The 22,841-nt window shown below is 36.0% G+C and overlaps 1 protein-coding gene across 2 annotated transcripts in view; it reads left to right on the top strand.

The window, feature by feature from the left end:
* Positions 1-22,841, top strand: part of GRIK2 (glutamate ionotropic receptor kainate type subunit 2) — a 565,655-nt gene that overhangs the window by 413,583 nt on the left and 129,231 nt on the right. For both annotated transcript variants that reach the window (XM_081093994.1, XM_081093993.1), the window contains one exon: positions 11,679-11,902. In XM_081093994.1, the coding sequence (XP_080950120.1) occupies positions 11,679-11,902 (224 nt within the window). The remainder of the gene's footprint in view (positions 1-11,678; positions 11,903-22,841) is intronic.

Here is a 22,841-nt window from a genome sequence, read left to right on the forward strand (position 1 = left end):
ACGATAAATGACACTTTCAGATAATTATATAAGTTTTTTAATAAAATGAAAACCTGGTAAGGAGATGAAGAGTGATAGAATGAGTGGTTACAAAAGATCCTTTGAGTGACTGACATCAGAACAGACATGTGGATGAAGTGAAAGAATAAGCCATGTGGTTGTACAAGGGCCAAGCTTTGAAGACAGAAGGAATAACAAGTACAAAGGTTTAGAAATTAGTAAGACAGCCAGAATTTTAAGAATAAAAGTAATTCAACTAAGAGCATACAGTTGATAAAATCTGATGTTGATGAAGTAGCTAGGAGCCATCTCTTTTAGTAATTTGTAGGCTGAGATTAGATTTTATTCCAGGTGTGCTAGAAGTTATTGGAGCGTTCTGAGCAAGATGTGATAATCGAGCATGTCTTTTAAAAATAACTTTCTGGTCTTTGGATGAAGAACAGACTCTAGTTGGTCAAGAATGAAAGCAGGGAACCAATTAGGAGGCCTTGTTAAGAGTCCAGGAGGTATGAAGTGTGACTAGGTAGATAGCGGTAGAGATTGTTTGCCAGATGTACAAAAAGTGAACTATGTTTCCTAAAAGTGCACACAGAGGCAAAGCATTTGTTCACATTATATATTGCAAACAGTTTAGGAAGGTGTGATCTCATAAGTGATATTAGTATGTATAATTAACCTGGTTAAATATCTTAGTTAAATATTTCCAATTTATCCATATGCAGTTGCTACTTTAATTATTTTACCCACTTATTAAGGATTTCAAAACATCATAGGAATGAAAAAAATCCTTAGAACTGGGTTTTTGTTGTTAAGTTATAAGAACTTACAGAAGGATATATGAGATGTTTCCTGGACCAGATCAAAAATAATGTTATTATGTTCTTTGATTAGTAGGACTTCATAAATGTTCTCAATATGATCAAATTTGGAGTTATTGTGCTATTAAGATATGCTTTTATCTATTTTTGTATTAGAGACTTAAATAATAGATCAAAATGTAAAGTTATCATTTTTCATTGAGACTTTAATCAAATGATTGCCATTAGCTATGTAACTCCATAAAAAGAATTATTCTGTTCTCCCTAGATGGTTAGTTCACTATAAATTGTATTACTGTAACAATAAATCTTACTTCTAGAGTAAGATCAGAAAATGAGTTTAATTTAAAAATTCTCTGAGAGATTTTCTTTGAAAATTTTTAGTAAGTTAAATTGAAACTGTATTCAGCAAATATTTACTAAGCAGTTTCTAAGTGTCAGATTTTGTCTAGTGCCTGAAGGATGTTAGAATGATTATGATCATAGGCCTGCATAAGACAATTTGGAAGTTTCACATAGAATGATAGAATATTACATTGGTACTAAATTAATAATGTAGTCACTTCCCAGACATCTTTGTGAAATTTCCAGGGAGAAATACTTTGTCATTCCCTTTAGTTCAGAGCTATGTGCTTTGATTGAAGGGAATGCCTGTAGGTGTCAAAGTAATCACACTCTCATAGGAACAGAAACAATACAATCGCAACGATATGTATATTTGAACCTTTCATATCATATTAGTTGAGTTAAATGTGAAAAAAATCAGCAATAACACAACAAATTATTGTTAACAGGTTCAGTTACATGGTTAAGTTTACAAGTGCTATAAAAATTCATTTAGAAGAAATTAATATTTATAGAATGTTCAGAAAGGTTCACACACACAAAAAAAAAAAACAGAGATGTGTCTTATAGAATTTGCATAGTGACAAAAAGGGAAGATAGTTTTGGGCTGGGAAACACAGAAATAGTGTAGCAGTAGAATGGTCATGATGTATTTGAATGATAATACAAGAAAAATAGTGGGAAATGAGTATGGTTAAGTCATCTTTGGAGCCATACATTTTAAAATATTTTTTATTGATTTTCTGTGAGAGGAAGGGAGATGGAGAGAGAGATAGAAACATCAATGATGATAACGTATCATGAATCAGCCACCTCCCAAATGACCCCCACTGGGGGTCAAGCCTGCAACCAGGAATCGAATAGCGACCCCTGAACCATGCTGTCTGGGCACCATGCTTTTTCAAACTCTCACAATTGTTTTTTTCACCTATAAAAAGGATATCACATTCCAAATCTGATAGAGCTGTTTTGAGGATTAATGGAAGTGATTTGGGCAAAGAATATAACTCAGTTTGGACCCCTAATGGCCACATTTAATGCTACCTAGTACTTTGATATTTCTTTTGCCTGCTGCTGCCACCCTACCAATTCAAGCCTTTGTCAACTCAGACTCTTTCTTTAAGCTGCACCGCTAGTATAATAGGTAGAATGATTTGGTAAATCCTTTGCTAAACCAATCAGGTAGAAGTGAGCTTTCCCTTTTCTTTGTACTATTCATATGACATACCAATTCACTTACATTTATTTTTCTTTTGATAAAAAAGATTTTAAAACAATTTTGACCACTAGTTTCTTCTAATACAAGATTACTTTATTCCTTAAAAAATAAAATCAATTACTGAATCTATTTTCATCAAATCATAACCTGTATCAACAAAGATAAAAACTTCTTGAATTGTTTCATTTTACCATCAGGCTTTTTTCTTCCACTGCTCAGCCTTTAATAATATGAAATTTGATGAGAAAATACCATATCTATCATTATAAACATCTTTATTTTAATGACATTTTGATTAGATTTCAAAATGATCATATTATTAGTAGACTTGTAATGAAGTTAGATCTTATTTATGGAGAATGCTATTATGTATAAGTGAATACTCATATTTTCTGCTGCAAGATAAATCCTGAAGATTGTTTAAATGGATTTAAAAATATATTTGATGTGCAATTAGAGGCTGCTTATTTTTGATAATTAATGTTTCATTAGTTTATATGCTTTGCTATTAATAATAACAATTAAGTTCTAATTAATTAATCCCCATAACTCATTAAATCCCACTGACTGGGGATGTAGTTAAAACAACCAATTGTAGTTTTTTGTTTTTTTTAAATTAATAGACTTGTATTAGAGAGGTTTTAGATTTACATAAAAATTGTGCAGAAAATAGAATTTCCATATACCTTCTCCCATCCTACCACTCTCCTCCCCCTAGTTTCCCTTATTAACTGCTTCAATTAGTGTAGTACCTTTGTTACAGTTAATGAACCACTATTTATACATTATTATTGGCTAACATCTATAGTTTACATTAGGATTCATTCTTTGTGTTGCTCAGTTTTATGGATTTACAGGGTTATGTACCCACCATTGTAGTTTTTGCAGAGTAGTTTCACTGCCCTAAAAATGTTATATGTTCCATCTATTCATTTTTCCCTGTTGTCTTGACAGTTTGGTGACCACAGATCTTTTTACTCTCCATAGTTTTGCCTTTTCCAGAATATCAGGTAGTTGGAATCATCTACACTAATAAAAGAGAAAAATGGTAATTGGCGTACGGTGATACCGTTTTCATTGGCTAATCAGGGCTATATGCAAATTAACTGCCAACTAAGATTGGCAGTTAACTGCCAACTAAGATTGGCAGTTAACTGCCAACAAGATGGCAGCTAATTTGCATATGTAGGCACAATGCAGGGAGGCGAAAGGGAAAGCAGGAAGAAGCCCCCTGCCACTGACAGTGATCGGAAACCCAGGGGGGAGCTAAGAGCTGGGGGGCAGGGCAAAGGCGGCCCTGGGGCTGCCTTTGCCCTGCCCCCCAGCCATGATCGGAGAATCAGGCGCCTTTGCCGCCCTGGCCAGTGATAGCAGGAAGTAGGGGTGGAGCCAGCGATGGGAGCTGGGCACGGTCGAAGCTGGCAGTCCTAGGAGCTAGGGGTCCCTTGCCTGGGCCTAAAGCGAAGCCCACGATTGCGGGGCCGCTGCAGCTGCGGGTCCCCGCTGCCCGGGCCGGACGCCTAGGCCAGAGGCGTTAGGCCTGGGCAGGGGCGGAGCCTGCAACTGCGGGGAGCTGGGGGTCCCCTGCCCAGGCCTGACACCTCTGCTGGAGGCCTCAGGCCTGGTCAAGGGGCCGATCCGGTGATTGGTGACCGGAGGGTGATGAGGGTCAACTCCTCTGGCCGAGGCATCAGGCCTGGGTGGGGGGGCGGAGCCGGGGATTGGGGGGATATGATGGTCCCCTTGCCCAGGCCTGAAGCCTGGGTCAGAGGCGTCAGGCTAGGGCGGGGGGTGGAGCAAGTGATCAGAGGGAGATGGGGGTCCCCTGCCCAGGCATGATTCCTGGGCCAGAGGCCTCAGGCCTGGGCGGGGGCCAGAGCCAGTGATCGGGGGGACATGGGGGTCCCCTGTCCAAGCCTGACACCTCTGGCGGAGGCGTTAGGCCTGGGCAAGGGGCCGATCAGGCGATCGGAGGGTGATGGGGGTCTATGCCTCTGGCCAAGGCATCAGGCCTGGGCAAGGGGCAGAGCCAGCAATTGGAGGGGTCTGGGGGTCCCCTGCCCAGGCCTGATGCCTGGGCCAGAGGCATCAGGCCTGGGCTGGGGGCAGAACCAGTGATGGGGGGAAATGAGGGTCCCCTGCCCAGGCCTCTGGGAGAGGCGTCAGGCCTGGGCAAGGGGCCGATCCTGCGATTGGAGGGTGATGGGGGTCAACACCTGAGGGCTCCCAGTATGTGAGAGGGGGTGGGCTGGGCTGAGGGACACCCCCCCCCCACACACACACACCCAGTGCACGAATTTCGTGCACCGGGCCCCTAGTTCTCTATAAAACCTTTACAGACTGATACCTTTCACTTAGTCACATGCATTTAAGGTTCTTCCATGTCTTTGATGGCTTGATAGCTCATTTCTTTTTATTGCTGAATAATATTTCATTACATGGATGCATCATTGTCTGTTGATCCATGTATTTTTTATGAAATGTTTAGAAATGTCTGTTTATAGTTTTTTTTTTCCTAAAAACTAATTTCTTTTGTGATTTAAAGTATATTACTATGTAACTTTTGTCTCTTTTTCATTTTATTTTTGGAATCAAAATTTTATTTTAAGCAATGCTGAGTAAATTTTAAAATTTTATATATGAATGGTCACTATTATTAAGATAAGAACAACTTTTTTTGAAATCATGTATGGGGTCTTTCCCCCATCATCATTTATCCCCCCCGTGCTTTCTTCCATCTCCACCCCACCCCCTTGCAATCACCACACTGTTGTCCAAGTCCATGAGTTCTCTCTTTTTTTGCTCAATCTCTCCAACTCCCCAACAACCTACACTATCTGCCTGCTCTCTATCTATGAGTCTCTCTCTATTTTGCTTTGTATTTCAGCTTATTTTGCTTTGTTCACTAAGTTCCACATATGAGTGAAATCACATCGTATTTGTCTTTCTCAGAATAAATATATGTTATTTGAATTGTTTCATAACTTTTGTTTATATTATATTTTGAATTAAACATTTTTACTAGTTCAAAACATATTCACTTATATGCTTTACTAGAGGCCCTGTGCATGAATTGCCCTGTGCATAAAATTTGTGCACTGGGGGCGGGGGGAGGGGGAATCCCTCAGTCCAGCCTGCCCCCTCTCAAAGTCTGGGAGTCCTCAGGGGATGTCCTACTGATGGCTTAGGCCCTCTACCCATGGGATCCCCCTATGGGGAGCGGACCTATGCCACAGTCTGGCCTCCCTCTGTGGGCTGATCTGGGGCTGCTGGGGCCAGGCAGCAGCGACAACTTGGGCACAGCCCTCCTACCTCTGCTCCGGGTCTGCTGGGGCCCAATGGCAGTGGCGGCTTGGGCACAACCCCCTGCCTCCACTCTGGGGCTGCTGGGGGCCGGGCCGCCCCCCTGCATGTAGTTCTGGATCACGCCTGCATGTTGTTCTCTTAGGCTCGGGGCTGCACCTGGCCCCTCCTCCTGAGCTGGTTATGACCATTATGGCATCCTGTTCTAATTTCCAAATTACTTCATGTAGATAGATATAGATATAGATGATATAGATAGATAGATATAGATATAGATATAGATTAGATATAGATATAGATATAGATATAGATATAGATATAGATATATATGTGGTGAAAGTTTGCTTTCCCTGTGCCTGGAAGAGGGAGGTTACAAAATGAAGCCACACAATGATAAACTGTGTTGTACACATATTCAGCCCCCAGAGGAAGCAAAGCCCCAATTCATGTTGTTCATTTTTTTAACCTGGAATCTTTGCTTCTTAAATTATCATTTTCTTTCCCTAACAAATTTGTTTACTTTGCAAACCATTTTTACTTCTTTTTTTCTCTCTCAGAGATAGTGCTGTCTCCTTCCTGTGCAACATATTCCATCTGCATAGGCTCTGCACCTATCCTCTACATTCTCAGAGACTATAGTCTATTAATCACTACCCTTGCTTCTGTGCATTTCTTTTCTATCTCTGTGAATTACTTCATAAGTAAATAAGTGAATTAAAGAATGATGTCTCCCTGATTATTTCATCTCTATTTTCTGAGATGCATGTCATCGTTGTTTCTTGGTATAGATTTCAATAGCTTATTTTTCTATATATGTGTGTGTATGTATACATAAAGATATATATGTATATAAAGATATACTATATGAAGATATATATATACTAGAGGCCCAGTGCACAAAAATTTGTGCACTCGGGGGGGAGCGGGGTCCCTCAGCCCGGCCTGTGCCCTCTCGCAGTCTGGGACCCCTCAGGAGATAACGACCTGCTGGCTTAGGCCTGCTCCAGGGTGGCAGAGGGCAGGCCCAATCCCTAGGTGTAGCCCCTGGTCGGGCTCAGAGCAGGACCGATTGGGGAGTTGGGGCGCTGCCCCCTGTCATACACAGAGCAGGGCGATTGGGAGGTTCTGATGCCACCCTTAGTCACGCTCAGGGTAGGGCCAATTGGGGGGTTGGGGCACCGTCCCCTGACATACTCAAGGCAGGGTCGATGGGGAGGTTGTGGCGCCACCCCCTGTCATGCACAGAGCAGGGCCCATCAGGGGGTTGGGGCACTGCCCCCTGTCATGCACAGAGCAGGGCCCATCAGGGTTTGGGGCGCTGCCCTCTATCACCCACAGAGGAGGGCCGATCAGGGGGTTGGGGCGCCGCCACTCTCACACTCAGGGCAGGGCCGATGGGGAGGTTATGGCTCTACCCCATCACACACAGAGCAGAGCCCGAGGGCGGGGGGGGGAGGTTGGGGAGCCGCACCCTGTCACACACAGAGCCGCAGGGCAATCAGGGGGTTGGGGAGCTCCCCCCTATCAGGCACAGAGCAGGGCTGATCAGGGGGTTGGGGCGCCTTCCCCTGTCATGAACAGAGCAGGGTGGATAGGGAGGTTGTGGCCCCGCCCCCTGTCACACAGAGAGCTGCAGGGCGATCAGGGGGTTTGGGCGCTGCTGTTACGCTGATCCCGGTGCTGGGAGGCATGTTACTCTTTTACTATATAGGGTAAAGGCCTGGTGCACGGGTGGGTGCCGGCTGGTTTGCCCTGAAGTGTATCCTGGATCAGGGTGGGGTCCCCACTGGGGTGCATGGCCAGCCTGGGTGAGGGGATGATGGCTGTTTGCAGCTGGTCACACACCCTTCAAGGTGGGGGTCCCCACTGCGGTGCCTGGCCATCCTGGATGAGGATATGATGGCTATTTGCAGCTGGTCACACACCCTTCAGGGTGGGGTCCCCACTGGGGTGCCTGGCCAGTCTGGGTGAGGGGCTGAGGGCTGTTTTCAGGCTGGCGGGTGACGGAAGCTCCCAACCGCTCCTTTTTTTCTTTTTTCTTTTTTAATTCTGGGCCAGCATTAGCTCTGAGGCTCCAGCTCTTAGCCCTCCGCTCCTGAAAGCAGGTATCTGGTTTGTTTTGGTTCTATAATCGAAACTCTGTATCAACTCCAGCTCTGAGATCCCGGCTGGCTGAAAGCTGGTTTCTGGGGTTTTGTTTAGCTTCTATATTTGTTACAATGTTTCTTAAACTGCAGGCTCAGAGGCCGGCAAGGCAGGCGGGGAACGTTGGAGTCCTCCATCACTGAAGCAAGCAAGCCTCTTGTTCACTTCCAGCTGCCTGGCTGCCGGCCACCATCTTGACTGGCAGTTAATTTGCATATCACCCTGATTAGCCAATGGGAAGGGTAGCGGTTGTACACCAATTACCATGTTTCTCGTTTATTAGATAGGATATGTGTGTGTGTGTGTGTATATATGTGTGTGTGTGTGTGTGTGTGTGTGTATATATATATATATCCTATATAGTAAAAGCCTAATATACTAAGTGTCCAATCATCAGGTCAGCCATTCAACCAATCAAAGTGTAATATGCTAATGCAATGCTAAGGCCACTCAACTGCTCGCTGTGATGTACACTGACCACCAGGGGGCAGACACTCCGATCAATAGGTTAGATTGCTGCTGGGGTCTGGCCGATTGGGACTGAGTGAGATGCGCCAGACATGCCCTGGAGCCTTCCCACAGTACCTCCCCCAGCTGCCAACTTCCCGCATCCCTCCCCTGCCCTGATTGTACACTGGTGGTTCCTTGGCCTGGCCTGCACCCTTTCGCAATCCAGGCTGAGGGACACCCCCCCCCCCCCCCGTGCACGAATTTTGTGTACTGGGCCTCTAATATATATATATATATATATATATATATATATATATATATATATATATATATATCTTTATTGTTGAAAGTATTAGAGATGTCCTATTTTTTCACCCATTGACGCCTTTTCGTCATTCCCTGCCCTCCACCCCAGGCCTTCACCACACTAGTCTGTGTCTATGGGTTATGTTATATGCATACAAGTTCTTTGGTTGATCTCTACCCTTCTTCTCACCCACCCCCATCCTTTCTCTGAGATGCCACAGTCTGTTCCATGCTTCTGTGTCTCTGTCAATAGCTTTGTTTTATGTCCTGGTCCCAATGCTCAACAATTAGCTCTATGAAGAGGAACAGGTTTTTAACTTCTCATGAATTCAGTTTTCTTATCTTACCACAGTGCCTGTTGCATAGAAAATGCTTAAGGGATATTAGTAATCATTATTGTTAAGTTGATAATTTCTTGATTTATGAATACGATAACTTCCCAGGACCCTAAAGACCTATTTTCTTTCCTAATTTTTTCCAAACATGAGGTTTTGTTTTATTGCATGACATTTGTATAAAAACAATATTATTGAAATCTGTAAGACATCATGTAATTGTCAACAAAGCAATTATTAACTGTACACTTAATATAGGTGGACATATAATCTAAAATTTAAAAAATAGTTTCAAAAAAGTACATAAAAATTTAACATGACAAGCTTTTAATTGTGGTTTGTATTTGTAGTTTTGTGTTGTTAAAAAGTCCTCAAATGTACTGTTAGAAAGTTCCTTTTTTTAAATCCTCACCCCAAGATATTTTTAAATAGATTTTAAAGATAGAGAAAGGGATTGAGAGAGAGAGAGAGAGAGAGAGAGAGAGAGAGAGAGAGAGAGACATCGATTGGTTGCCTCTAATATGTGCCCTGTGCCCCAACCAGGAATCCAACTACTAACCTAGGTATGTGCCCTGTCCAATAATCGAACCCGAAACCTTTTTGGTCTGTGGGATTACACTGCAACCAACTGAGCCACCCGGCCAAGGCTGGAAAGTCACTTTTTATAAATTGTACTGGGGGTCATGTCAAATTATAAACTGTACAAGTTAATTATCTTTATGGAATTAGAAAGGGAACATTGTGATACTGTATTCATACTAACTCGAATCAGTTTTCAATTCTCACTCAAATTAAATTAATATAACACTAATAACCTAAAAAAATCTCTTTTCTAACCAACAAGAGTCTATCAAATTCAAACTATTCATGTTCAACAATCAAATATCTGAATAGGCCTGAGTGGCAAGACCTAGATTCGAAGCAGGTTGGTGTTAAGCCATGTAATGTGTCTTCCAGTGGAAACCTTCTCTGAAGGCTTGCTTTACGAGTTCCTAGGGCTAGGCATTCAGTTCTTTCAGAGATATACTATCCTTTTGTGTTGTCTGACCATCTAAACCAAACATTTCTCACAACCTCTCTTCACTGATGGTTTCAGGTCTGTCGATCTTATTCTCAAGAATTAGTATAGACACATAGTAATGGTTTCCTCAGTCATTAATGAATCAAGTTCTTCTTTTGATTTGTTTTAGTATGTGGAGCAATGTTTTTTCCCCCTCATTATCCCAAAGAAATACATACCCAAAACAATTAAAGAAATACCAATTTTCCAGTTTTCTTATATAATCCCAGAAACTGTAGCACACTGCTGAAACCACTGTCAATCCAGTCAAAGATGAAGGGCATATGCATATTCTGTAGCTTCTGCAATTGGAGGGAATGCAATTCTTTGCTTGGGTTAAGCCCTACACCTTCCAAAACCCAACTGCAAAACATGAAGGCTGCTGTGGTCCCAACTCGTGTCAGTTCATTCTGGGCTGGCAGTCTCTTTCTGATTTTTTAAGGAAATAACTTCCTCTCTCCATAGCTACTCTCAAAGATACTCTATCCAAGCATCTGAGTGGTTCTCTTTCTGCCACACCCCCAGAATGCAGACAAGTACATACCCAAAGCAACAGTATCAACAAACTCAGCCACTTAGAGAAGTTTCTTCCACAAGTCCCCCAACAATTCCTGACCCAAGGAAAAATAGAGGCCAAATTTTATTCTTTGATATGCCTTTCAATTGCTCTCTACAATGAACATTTCTATATTTTCTGAACACTCAGTATGTTTACAAAAAGAAAAGGAAAGTAGAAATATAATTTCTCATCATAGATGGAATAGATGCCTTTGTTATTTTAAACTATTTTAATTTTTTCTTTCATATATTAGAGCTTAAGTTCATCCCTGACAGATGGTTATAACATAATGAGTGAAAAACATTAGTAATTTAACATATTTAAGCTACCGTGGAAAATTAGCGACTTCATGAAAATTGAAAAACTCATTTCCTAATGCGATTTAGATTTAGGCAATGCTGCAAGAATTTTCATTAAATAATATAAAAACAAATTAGAGGTATAGAAAGGAAAATCAGGGACAGTAAACACCATCACATTAAAATATGATTTCACAATGTTAACTAATTAAAGACTAAATGCTTTTACTGGTAACTGCACTTTTTCTTGTTAAAACAAGAAAAGAGATGTTTATTATCAGCTAAATGATTTGAGGTAGCTATTATTATAAGCATTTAGAATTTGACCAACATATTTATAAAATTATAATTGACTAGAGGCCCGATACAAGAATTCATGCACTGATGGAGTCTGGCCGGCCGCCCTGATTGGGGCCTATCAGACCTGCTGGCCAGGTCTGACTGGCTGCCCTCCCTCCCCCCAGTTGTACTCCCGGTTGAGGGGACAATTTGCATATTAGCCTTTTATTATATAGGATATTAAATGACTTTTAAAGTTGAGATTTAAAGTAAGTATCTTTTAGTGGTATGATAATTCAGGTACTGAATGTATAATTGTTTCTTCAGCATTTTCATCATAAGGTTTTTTCTTCCCCTTTATACTTGCAATAAATCTTGGTTTGCTAATCCAGATGCACATAGAAATGAGTAGCAGAGGAAAGCAGTGAGGAATGTTTTACATGTTAATTCAATCTTCACTGAGACAATTGTCAAGTGTAAATTCTTTGTTTTCATTTGGTTACTGATTTCTTTCTTGTGACTTAGAATTTTTCTTTTCATTTTTATGTTTCTCTCCACAGAAAGCTGACCTTGCAGTTGCTCCACTGGCTATTACCTACGTTCGTGAGAAGGTCATCGACTTTTCCAAGCCCTTTATGACACTTGGAATAAGTATTTTGTACCGCAAGCCCAACGGTACAAACCCAGGCGTCTTCTCCTTCCTGAATCCTCTCTCCCCTGATATCTGGATGTATATTCTGCTGGCTTACTTGGGTGTCAGTTGTGTGCTCTTTGTCATAGCCAGGTAACATGCTCACTTTTGTGATTTTTTTGGCAATTGTTACCTCCTTTTTCTAACTAATGATTGTCAAAAGTCACAATCAGTTTTCTTTTTATTTCCCAGTGGGGTGCTGAGGAATAATGAACTTTTACATGTCACATATCTTATTAAAATGTCCTAGGATACCTTTTGGGGCAGAAAGAATGCTGGTTGTGTCAGTAAGCTATAATTGTGGTAGGGTTTACTCTTTTTCATCAGAATCTAACAGAAGTCCTAATCACCATGAAATAAAAGTCATTTCTTCATTCTGAAGATTTCTCTTGAACCAGACAGCAAAATATTAGTATGTTTTACTAATTTGAATTAATAAATCATTCATAAAGATGGTAAATTTAAAAGGAAGCTTACTGGCCTTTACAATCCACGATATAGCTTTATTATTTTGCAGGTGGAAATTTATAATCATTTTTCATTTATGCTTACCTCACTATAAATTTTTAACAATTAGATTATTTCAAGATGATTTAGTTTTCTTTTGCCTTCATTAAGAACATAAAACTATCCCTCAGGCCTCAGAACACTATGAACTTGAAATGAACTTGCAAGTCACATATTCACTATAAATGTTGACTTTTTATATTTTAGTGCATATCAGAAAGATAGCTCCAAACCCAGCATGAGTTAGAACTCTACTATAGGTCTTTCATGTTGATAAGTTTGATAATGTATGACTATAAATATGTTTTGCCTTATCATTAAAATTAAATATGTATTTTTAAAAATTACATTAAATAGGTGCTGCCAATCAAGGTAACACTAAGGATATTTATATTTCTTTGAACTTACTATTTTTACAATGAAGTCATATATATTTTCCCAGCAGTAAAAAACATTTTGTTCACTCAATTAAAAAGAAAATAAAATCAGTTATAGAAGTAGCATGCTATTCTTATATATTTTTATATATTTTCTTTTTATAGTAATACACAAATATTTTCATATATTTATACATACATATTATACAAATGGATATTTCACCTAATTGGTTCAATATTAATACTTGAGTTCTTCATAAAATTATTATTTACCTTTGATAATTTGTATTGGAATCATTTATACATATAACTTTTATTGCTGTATGGTACAGACTGTTAACATTTTTATTTGAAGTTTCTGTTCCTAAAATGGAGATATTGGAGTGTTAAATTCTTAAGCTTTGAGTTTTAGTTTTTTCCATGTCTTTTGAAAATAAAATACCCTTCTCATTTTTGAGCATTTTTGGTCAAAGTATATCAGTTTTATAGTGACTTACATGAGCTGTCTTGTTTCATATATATTCAGAATACATATGAGTTCAAGGATCACAGTTTAAATTCTTCAATGGCTAAAGATCACTGAAACCTGTCCACAGGACCAATAGATAAATACTGCAAAGTATAGAAAAAAACAAAGTTTAGAAAAAATCTGTAGGTGCACCTGTTTCTATTATATACTAAATGGTTAGATATTCTATATTAAATAATAAGTAATATACATACTTGGTAAAATAATATATAATATAAAAATAAACTCTTCATAGATTTTTCTCAGAATATTTTGTTCAATTCTAAATATTAAATACTTTAAAGATTGCCAAGTTTTTAAAAATGCAGTAAAATATTAGATTAAAAGAAATTTTCCTAGAGTCCTTTAAAATTCTAAACTAAACCTCCAAACTAAATGAACTTGTATAATTAGAATCCATTCTGACATGGTATTGAATTCTTGCTATCATGGAAGAAGTTCATGATGTGCATATAAAGAAAAAATTCCTACTTTCACTTATAGAACTTAATTACCTTTCTAATTTAAATGGAATTGTGATATTTGTTACCAATTCACAATAAATGTAATATTTTCATTTTATCAATAAATAAGTACCATTGTCCTTGAAGTAAGTTCACAAAATATTTGATAATTACTTAAATATTTTTATGAATGTCATATTTAAATATTCTAAATGATTTGTATCATATTTCACTGGAGAGAAATAAACAATGATAAAAAAACATTATGCAAATTACAAGTTATCATTAGAATGCCAGATTTTAGGTTTATTGAATTATCTGCTATATCACAGTGTTAACAATATTAATTTTATGATAAATTAAGAACTGATCATAATTGTTAGAATTTATGTTTTTAAAACTTGGATTTAAAAGTTGATTGTGACTGTGATAACTTTGTAAAATTTTCCATCACTATTATTTTATATGGAAATGATAATCCTAAAAAATACTTAACAAATGCCCTAAATTTTTAAATCAGTATTAACAAAGATATGTGGTCTTATTTGTTTTTCTGGGTATGGTTTTATAATCTATGTTCTCTTGCAAACAGTTGCATTATTGATTATAGCATAATGACACAACCAGCATGCTTATCTGAAGTACCTAAGAGATCTTATTTAGGAGTAAAGCTGAACCTGGGGTACTGCGTTCTAGACATAGAATGTCCTTATGCCAGGGGTCCTAACAATAGCTCTTGGATGGTCAAGGATTAGAAAGAAATCTTGCCCGTGATGGGCTTGTAGCTATCGTATTTGCCCCTAAACACTTCCCTCTTTCTACTCTTTTTTCTTTGACCTGGGTATATTAGTATAAAAATGTCAGTTAATCATATAAAAACTGGTCAGGGAAACCACCCTTTACACTAACAATGAGAGGTATTTTTCACCTTGCTTCAAATATTTCCTTTAAGAAAGAACAGATGCTATTGATACAATAGAAACTATAAGGTGAGTCGATTTAAATTCCCATAATATTAGCAATTTCTTAATATTTTAACTATAGTTGTCTCAAAGACAACCAGAGCTCTTCTGAAATACAACATGGAAATCTTGGTCTGTGGTTCTTAGTAGTTTGTTATACAGAGATGACTAACTAAAGACCAAACTTAAAATAAAGGAATAATAGTATACTCTTTTCCCCCCAACAGGATTGATGTAACCTTAATAATCATCCACTGAGTATATGAGAACATTGCATATTTTATGCTAAGATTGGAATTTAAAAATAAAATGCAAATAAACTCTGGAAAAGAAAAAATAATACTATCCTAAATTTTGTAGTGAGGGTATCATTACACAGAAATTTCTTAGATTATTAAATGAACAAATGGATATGGTCAAGATAAGAAAAAGTAAAAGAAGGTAATCAACATTGACTAACCTGACCTTCTTAGGAAGAATAGCAAATAAAAAAAAAATAATTAATGTGTCAAATACATAACATTAGTTTTTCTAAGTAAAAAAGAATATACAAATTTCTTATATATTTTTGCATTTACTTGCTTTGCATTATTTTCAGAACATTAGAATGCTGTTTGTTGTATAACTGCATTATGCAGTAGAGGGTGTTACCCTTAGAATCTGCTCAAGGGTTTATTATTACTGTGACCACCAGGACTGTTTTGACATATGTTTTGGCTCCAACATAGTCTGCGGTCACAAGATGACAAGGCTATTGCCTTACTGAGAGCCCTTACACTTATAAAAGTATTCTGTATTTCTCTGGGCACTCAGAAGTAAAGATGTTCTAAACATAGGGTTTTTGATGGTTTAACCAAGCTCAGAAAACCGTGTCCAAAGTGCTTGCATTAACAGCTTTGATCTTGGCTCCTGACTAATGTGCAATAGCTTTTATATTCCTGTCACAATGATGGGTGACATTTAATGTACGGTGAAGGGCAACAATGAATTATTATGCTCTTGGAAATGGATTACTGTTTTGGTGGGATGTTCGATGTTAAACTAATCTGCTGTCACAAAGATGATTGTAACATTGAAATGAAATGACAATTTTGTTGTGTGCCTTTGTCACCAACTTGCCCACCTCTTACTGTAACACCATTTCAGTCTTACCTTTCCATAACGTAATTTTAAATATATGTTACTTTTCTTTTTTTTTAGCTTTCTTTTTTTTTTTTTTTTTTTTTTTTTTAGTTGAGTAAATTGTAGGGAAACTTATCTGCTGTGCCTCTTCCTATTTGGCCATTTCTCTGAAATTTAATGAAAATTTGTTTTAAATCATACTATTTTGCTAATATGCCTTTCACACATATGAAAGTGATTGTTAACATTGATTATATTAACAAATATTTCAATTATGGACCCAAAAGTCAACATTGATTACAAAGAAATTCACTTTGAAATATGTTTATGCAAAGGATAAGGTTACTTCTATCTTAAGAGTTTTCTTCCACAACTGTTATTCGGTAAACCCATTGTAGAATGATTTACTTCTGTATTATTACTACTTTTACAAAGTAGTAATCAGTATTTACTGTCTACTTTGTAATCAGTATTATTACTACTGATTACAAAGTAGATAAGGAGTCACTAACTCGGAACATAATTCTTAGTTGGTGTAATCAGTAGAACCAAACTAATTGAAACTAAGGTGATCAGTGACTTCTTTTCAGGTCTGGTGAATATGGAATCAAAATAATTGAGGCAGGCGAGATTTTCACTGAAATTACATAATCTCTTCTTTTCCCTATATATGAGAAGATGAACTTGTTTTTACGTATCAATTTTATATCTTTTTAAGCATTTGAAAGATTTAAGAAAAATTAGTGAAAAATGGCAATTTAAAATTAAAGTGCTTTTTTTCTATAATCTGTAATCAAATACTTGTTGACATATTCTTCTAAAGATAATTGTGCTTGAGTATCTTTTAAAAATTTGCACCTCTTTCCAAATTATTTTTTCACAAATATTTTATTATTAGGATGAAATTAAGTATAAACGCAAAAGCAGAAGTTTGATAGCCCATTTTTATTTTTCATATTCTATGGATAAAATACTTAAGTCTGTCTTTCCTTGCCTCCATCACCAAATTTATTTCAGACTTCTAAAAATGAAAAAGCTGCCTGTCCAATCATTGCAAATGGATTCACCCACTCAAATATATTGACCAATCAGTCTCTGGGAACTATAGTCACCCAATGATCATTTGTTTAAATTTAAAAGTCTTACAATATGTAGCTCAGTAAATCACAGATGCTAATTTTAATAAATTACAGTAGATCAGTAAATCGTAGATACTAATTTTAATAAATTACAGTCTATAGATTCACATTAAAAAACTCAAGAATGCTAAAAACTTGAATGATTATTAAATTATATTTGCTACCAAAATATGGCACTTCTATTTTTAGGGAATCCTTTATGGAGCATGTAATTATATTTTACATACACATTTCCTGATAAGAAACAGTAGTCTTGTAAGTAATTAATTTTTTCTTTGAAAGCTTTGGAAAAGTGATATAGTAGCTTTTTTGACAGTTGCTGCCATGTCTCGTATATTTCTAAGGTTAAAAACTAATACGACAAAAACAATTCTGTGAATTACTTGTTTCACTTCCTTTTTTTATTTCTTCCTTTTTTTTTCTATAGGGAAAAAATTATTTGAAGTGATCTTTAAGAACCAATAAGATTACTAGAACCAAGAATTTTTCACCAAGTGATGTGCTTATTCTCCCATATTTTGCAATATCTACATAGCTACTTCTCTCATAGCTGCAGAACACTGAATTGTGTGTCAGAAGCCATCTCCCTAGCTTATTTTGTCTGTGTTAATTATCAAAACAAAACTGCACTTCTGTGTTTCTATAACCACCAGGAAAATGATCCCTTTGGACTTTTGGAGTGGTTGTCAGTCACCTAGGAAAGGTCTTCAAATTTCTAAACTATCCCAGGAAAATCAGTGTCCTTTAAAAAAAGTGACCAATTTCTTTATGAAATATTTTCATCTACAATGTCTAGTCAAGCGAGGCAAAAGCTTTTATATGTGCATACACCTTGAAATAGTGGAATCTCTGCAAGAAGCCAGTGCAACAAAGAAAACAAGGAAATACATAAATGTTCACTAGGGGTTTTGTTTGTTTATTTTATTTCTATGTGGTTTTTTGTACAACTATAGAGTACTCTGCTCACAAAAAGGCAGTTGTCTTGAGAAATGGACAGAAATAGGTCAGTTGTTTTTTTTTTCTTTTGATGGTAAGCATGACACCTGAATTAGTAAAATTTTTATCTGGATAAAGTTGACTTTATGCTGTAGATTTGTTGATGTAGAAGTTCTTTCAAATGGATGTTTTCCTATATAGTCTTGTACTGGGCTGGTGAGTACAAGTCATTGAGTGAGAAGAGGAAGAAAACTGATACATACTGCTTGTCAACAATAGCTGGGTTGTATTTGAGGATCATGGAGAGATTAATTTATTAGCTTCTTTTTTCAGTAACCCTATGTTTGTTCGTTTGTTTTATCACCATTTATCCCCCCTACCCCATTTCCCTCTGCCAATGACCATATTATTGTCTGTCTATGAGCTTGTTTATTTGTTTTGGTTTATTTTGTTATCTTAATCCCTTCACCTTTTTCACCCAGTCCCTTACTCCCTCCCCCCTCCCCTCCTACAGCTATAAGTTCCTATTTTATTAGTTTATTTTGTTCAATAGATTCCACATATAAGCAAAATCATATGGTATTTGTCTTTCTCTGACTGGCTTATTTCACTTAGCACAATACTCTCCAGGTCCATCTCAGCAAAATGTTATGGGTGGTTATAAGGAACAAATAGATATACATCTCTCATCCTCTACCCCCCCCCCCCGCCCCCTGCAAACACACCATACCTCTGGCAAATGAGATTAGAGAGATTTTCCTTTGTTTGATGCTATTATTGTTATACTTTTATAATTCTAATTTATTATAGGGAGGGAAGTTCTAAAAAAAATATATTTAGAAGAAAACAAACTTAGGAAAGAAACTTGCATCAACCTAATTCACCATCCACTTTTTTCTTATAAGATTTTAGGGGAAAAGAGTTGGCTACCTTTCTTTTTGTTTTTAAGTAAATCTTTATCAAATATTTATACTGCATGTTAGCCATATATTATATAATAACAGGTGATAATAGACTCACCTAAGTTAGCTATAATCTAAAGTATGTATTTCTCTTTAGATCTGCAAATAAAGAAGCTTAAAAAGTATTCTACATCACTGAGATACTTAAAGAAGAGACATTAGCAAGCCACACATAGCAGATATGCCTCATAAACCCAATGCTAATTTTCCTCCCCTGAAAATCACTAGCAGCATATAGTAAAAGCTACATTGTGAGCTCTTTTGGGGGAGACTCAAATGCTATAATTTATATTGTTTTGATTTTTTTCATAATTCATTGATGTGGAGAAATATCATCAATATTAAATGAAAATATATGGACGTAATTCTTATTGGTAATTTATGACTTTATTTCTTCATGCTATGTAAAATAACGCACTCTATCCAAATAATTAATGAGTAGGAGATTATAGTGTCACCAACCAGTATAACTTCATTCATTAGAACATGTCACAATACCTTAATTGCTATAATTTTTTACATTTCATTACATAATTACATCATTCAATTTAAATTGTTTTCATATCAATCCTGTTGGGTGTATAAACTTTTTTTTAGGAAAAATGCCATTGCTCTCGCAAATAACAATAGGAATTTCAATATAATATTAGGATTGAAAGAGCTTGATAACATCTAAATTCTTTGTAAATAGAGTTAGTAAAATAAATGATAACAGAAACTATTCTATTGATTTTCAACACTATAAAATGTGAACTTATCTCTATTAGAAGTATGTTAATTTAAACTCATTATTAAAATTTCATTTGGAAACCCAGAGATAACCTAATTTTTATGACAAAACTGTATGAAGTTATTATAAAAATCTTCAGTATAAAACTATGGTAATTCTTTCTATTTTGTCTAATGTACATTGGATTAAAAGATAATTTTATTTTCAATACCTTATTTATACAACGTAATTCCACCCCACTCCCTTCCTGTATATAACTTAATTTCTTGGTATTCTTCATTAATCCTACATTAATTGTTTTAGAATATTTAACAATTTCATTTGTCCTAACTACCCCTGAGATGATAAAATGAGGTGAAATGAAATTACAATAGATTTTCCTATTAATATAATGGATTTAATATTTGAAGCAAAGGTGAAATTATAGGTTTTGAATGTTACTGGCATGATAAACATTATAAACAGAATAGGGCTACAACTGTCATCTAAGTTGGTTCAGAATATGCACCTGAATATTATTTTAACATAATAAAATTAGGTAAGTGTTTCCCTGCTTCCCTTACTATTATTGGTATTGAGAACTGGGGTGCTGGGAGGTGTGTTTAAATATAAGTTTAGCAATTAACTAGACTGACTGAAGATATGTTTTGGAAATGAAAATAGTTAGAAATTTTGCTTATAGAAGGAGATGTCAAAATAAGATTCACATTCAGGGAAATGTTGATTTCAAAATTTCATATCACTACTGCAATTTTTTTAATAAGGAAAATATTAAAGTTAATTTTTAAAATCTTCTACCAAAATATGAATATATATATATATATATATATATATATATATATATATATATCTGTATTTCTTAATTCAGATATTTGAGTTGAAAACAAAAATAGTGAATGCTTTCCAAACATACTTCAGTTGCTTTAGATACTCAACTACATATGCAGTGCATAGACTTGATTTTTAAGTATTTTATTTGATAATATGTAATTATATTTGATTCAATAGTGTGTAATTTCAAAGGGTATTTAGTTGGAAGAAAAGAAAACTCACAACTCATTAAACCTTGTGAAACTTTTATTAAAATTAATTTATAGTTAAAAATTCACCAAGGGAAAAATTTATGTGCTTTGCATGTTTATGATACCTGATTTGCTATTTTTGTATAATCCAGATATTTGCATATTCGCTAAATCCATTTAAATGTCATAGTGATGCTAGAAAACAAAATGCTACTTTCAAATGCTAACTTCAAGTTCTTGTTTATTGCATTATTACTTATTGAGTGTCCATTTTTTTAAAAAGCATAGTCTGTTTCATTTTGCAGTATTAGAAACCACAATTTCTCCTGACTGATCTGAGGACAGTCTGCCTTGAGCCTTTTAATACTGGACTTACTGCTTTTAAAACCCTTAGCAAGTGTGTTGCAAGCTAAACACTTGCTTCTGCTCTGTAAGTCTAAGAGAGAATTCTTTCAAATGTAAATTGTGCTCATATTGATTTTAAAATAATTACCTCTTTATGGCTTGGTACTTCACTTGCAAATAAATAGATACATTGGAAAGAAATCATTGATAGGACTCACCTGTTTTCTTATGCAATGTTAATATGTGAGCTATTTTCCTTAATATTCCCAATTTAAAGCCACTCTTAATTTAATTTGATTGGATAATTGGCTTTATTTTAAAAAAAGAAAAAAACACACCAGTATTAGTAGCTACTTTTTGGAGACTATAAAAAGCCATTGTATAACTTAAAAAATAAATTCCAGCTTTAAGTGTAGAATTATACTTGTTATTTTACAATTGTAAAAGTAAGTCTGAGTTTTATGGCAAATAAAATAATGCTTTTCTTTGGAAATCTCAAAATGATCAAGATATTATAAAAAAAGACTTATTTCATAACAAGAAACCAAATCTTAGCTAGTTTAAAACTTAAGTAGGTTGTAGTATAGTATTATGACTTACATTTATTTAAAAAAATAAATTTCTTTGGATAGTGATAGATTACAAGGATCTGAAGCCACCCTATTGTTGAAGTTAATTTCCTACATCAAATATACATTTTTAAATAGAAATCAATAGGAATACCTACCTTTGGAAGACATTTATTATTTATTGTGTCTAGTGTCCACACCTAATAGTGATATTTATTTTTCCTCAAGATCATACTTTTACTAAAAATTATCTCAATTTAAATTTGTCATTAATAAATTACAAATAAATAGAACTGATCACTGTTATCATCTCATTAAGCCCTTCCAATTCATTCAGATCTACTTAATAATATGTTCTATGGCATATTATTGCAGCATTCATATACAAATAACCCTTGTACTTCACTCTGTGTATGGTGACTTTCTGGTACTAAAACTACCACTTATATAATATTAAGATTAATTAATGAACAATGTAAGACATACAAATTTAACATAAATGTTGTGTATTGTTCAGTGGTGTCATAATTGTTTAATAACTGGCAGTGGCAAAGAGAGGCTTTGATTTGTAACAACTGCCACTTTTTGTGGTATGACTATGACCAATATCAAGCTACCAATTGAAGAGTCACACTAAATGCAAAGTTGGGAAGATAGGTGCAAAGTTGGCTCTCACAAGCCAGTAAGGGTTGTCTCTAGACTACTACTAATATACTATAACATGCTCAAGTGAAGGGAAAAGCATGGGTCATGAAAGTGAACAGCAGTTAGTTCAGACGGAATGAGTTTATACAGATATAGGGGGTATATAGAAGGATATGGGGAAAATAATGGTAATATGGTAGAACCTTGAAAGCAAAAGTAAAGACCTGAGTTTTTATTAATACAATTAGAACCTTTGAAGTAATTCTAAACTTAAATAATATTTATCCTTTCATTCACAAAAATAATTTTATATAGAAAAAATTAGCATGATTTTTAAGTTAACTGAATATTAAAATATCTAAGGAAAAAGAGAAAATGCACTAAGGGAAACTTTAGCTATGCGACAGTCTTATGTAGTTGATATTTTCTGAATTATTGAGATTCTCTCATTAAACTAGAAAACTTAAACTCATAATGTAGAAAATATTTAACTACGAGCCTGCCAATGTGGCTCTTTGGTTGAGCATTGACCTATGAACCAGGAGGTCATGGTTCAATTCCAGGTCAGGGCACATGCCCAAGGGCTGGATCCCAGTGTGGGGCATGCAGGAGGCAGCCAATCAATGATTCTCTCTTATCACTGATGTTTCTATCTCTTTCCCTCTCCCTTCTTCCCTGAAATCAATTAAAATATTAAGTAAAAAGCCCTAGCCAGTTTTGCTCAGTGGATAGAGCCTCTGCCTG

This window comes from Myotis nattereri (genome assembly GCF_964212035.1).
Source record: "Myotis nattereri genome assembly, chromosome: 6".
NCBI lineage: Eukaryota > Metazoa > Chordata > Mammalia > Chiroptera > Vespertilionidae > Myotis > Myotis nattereri.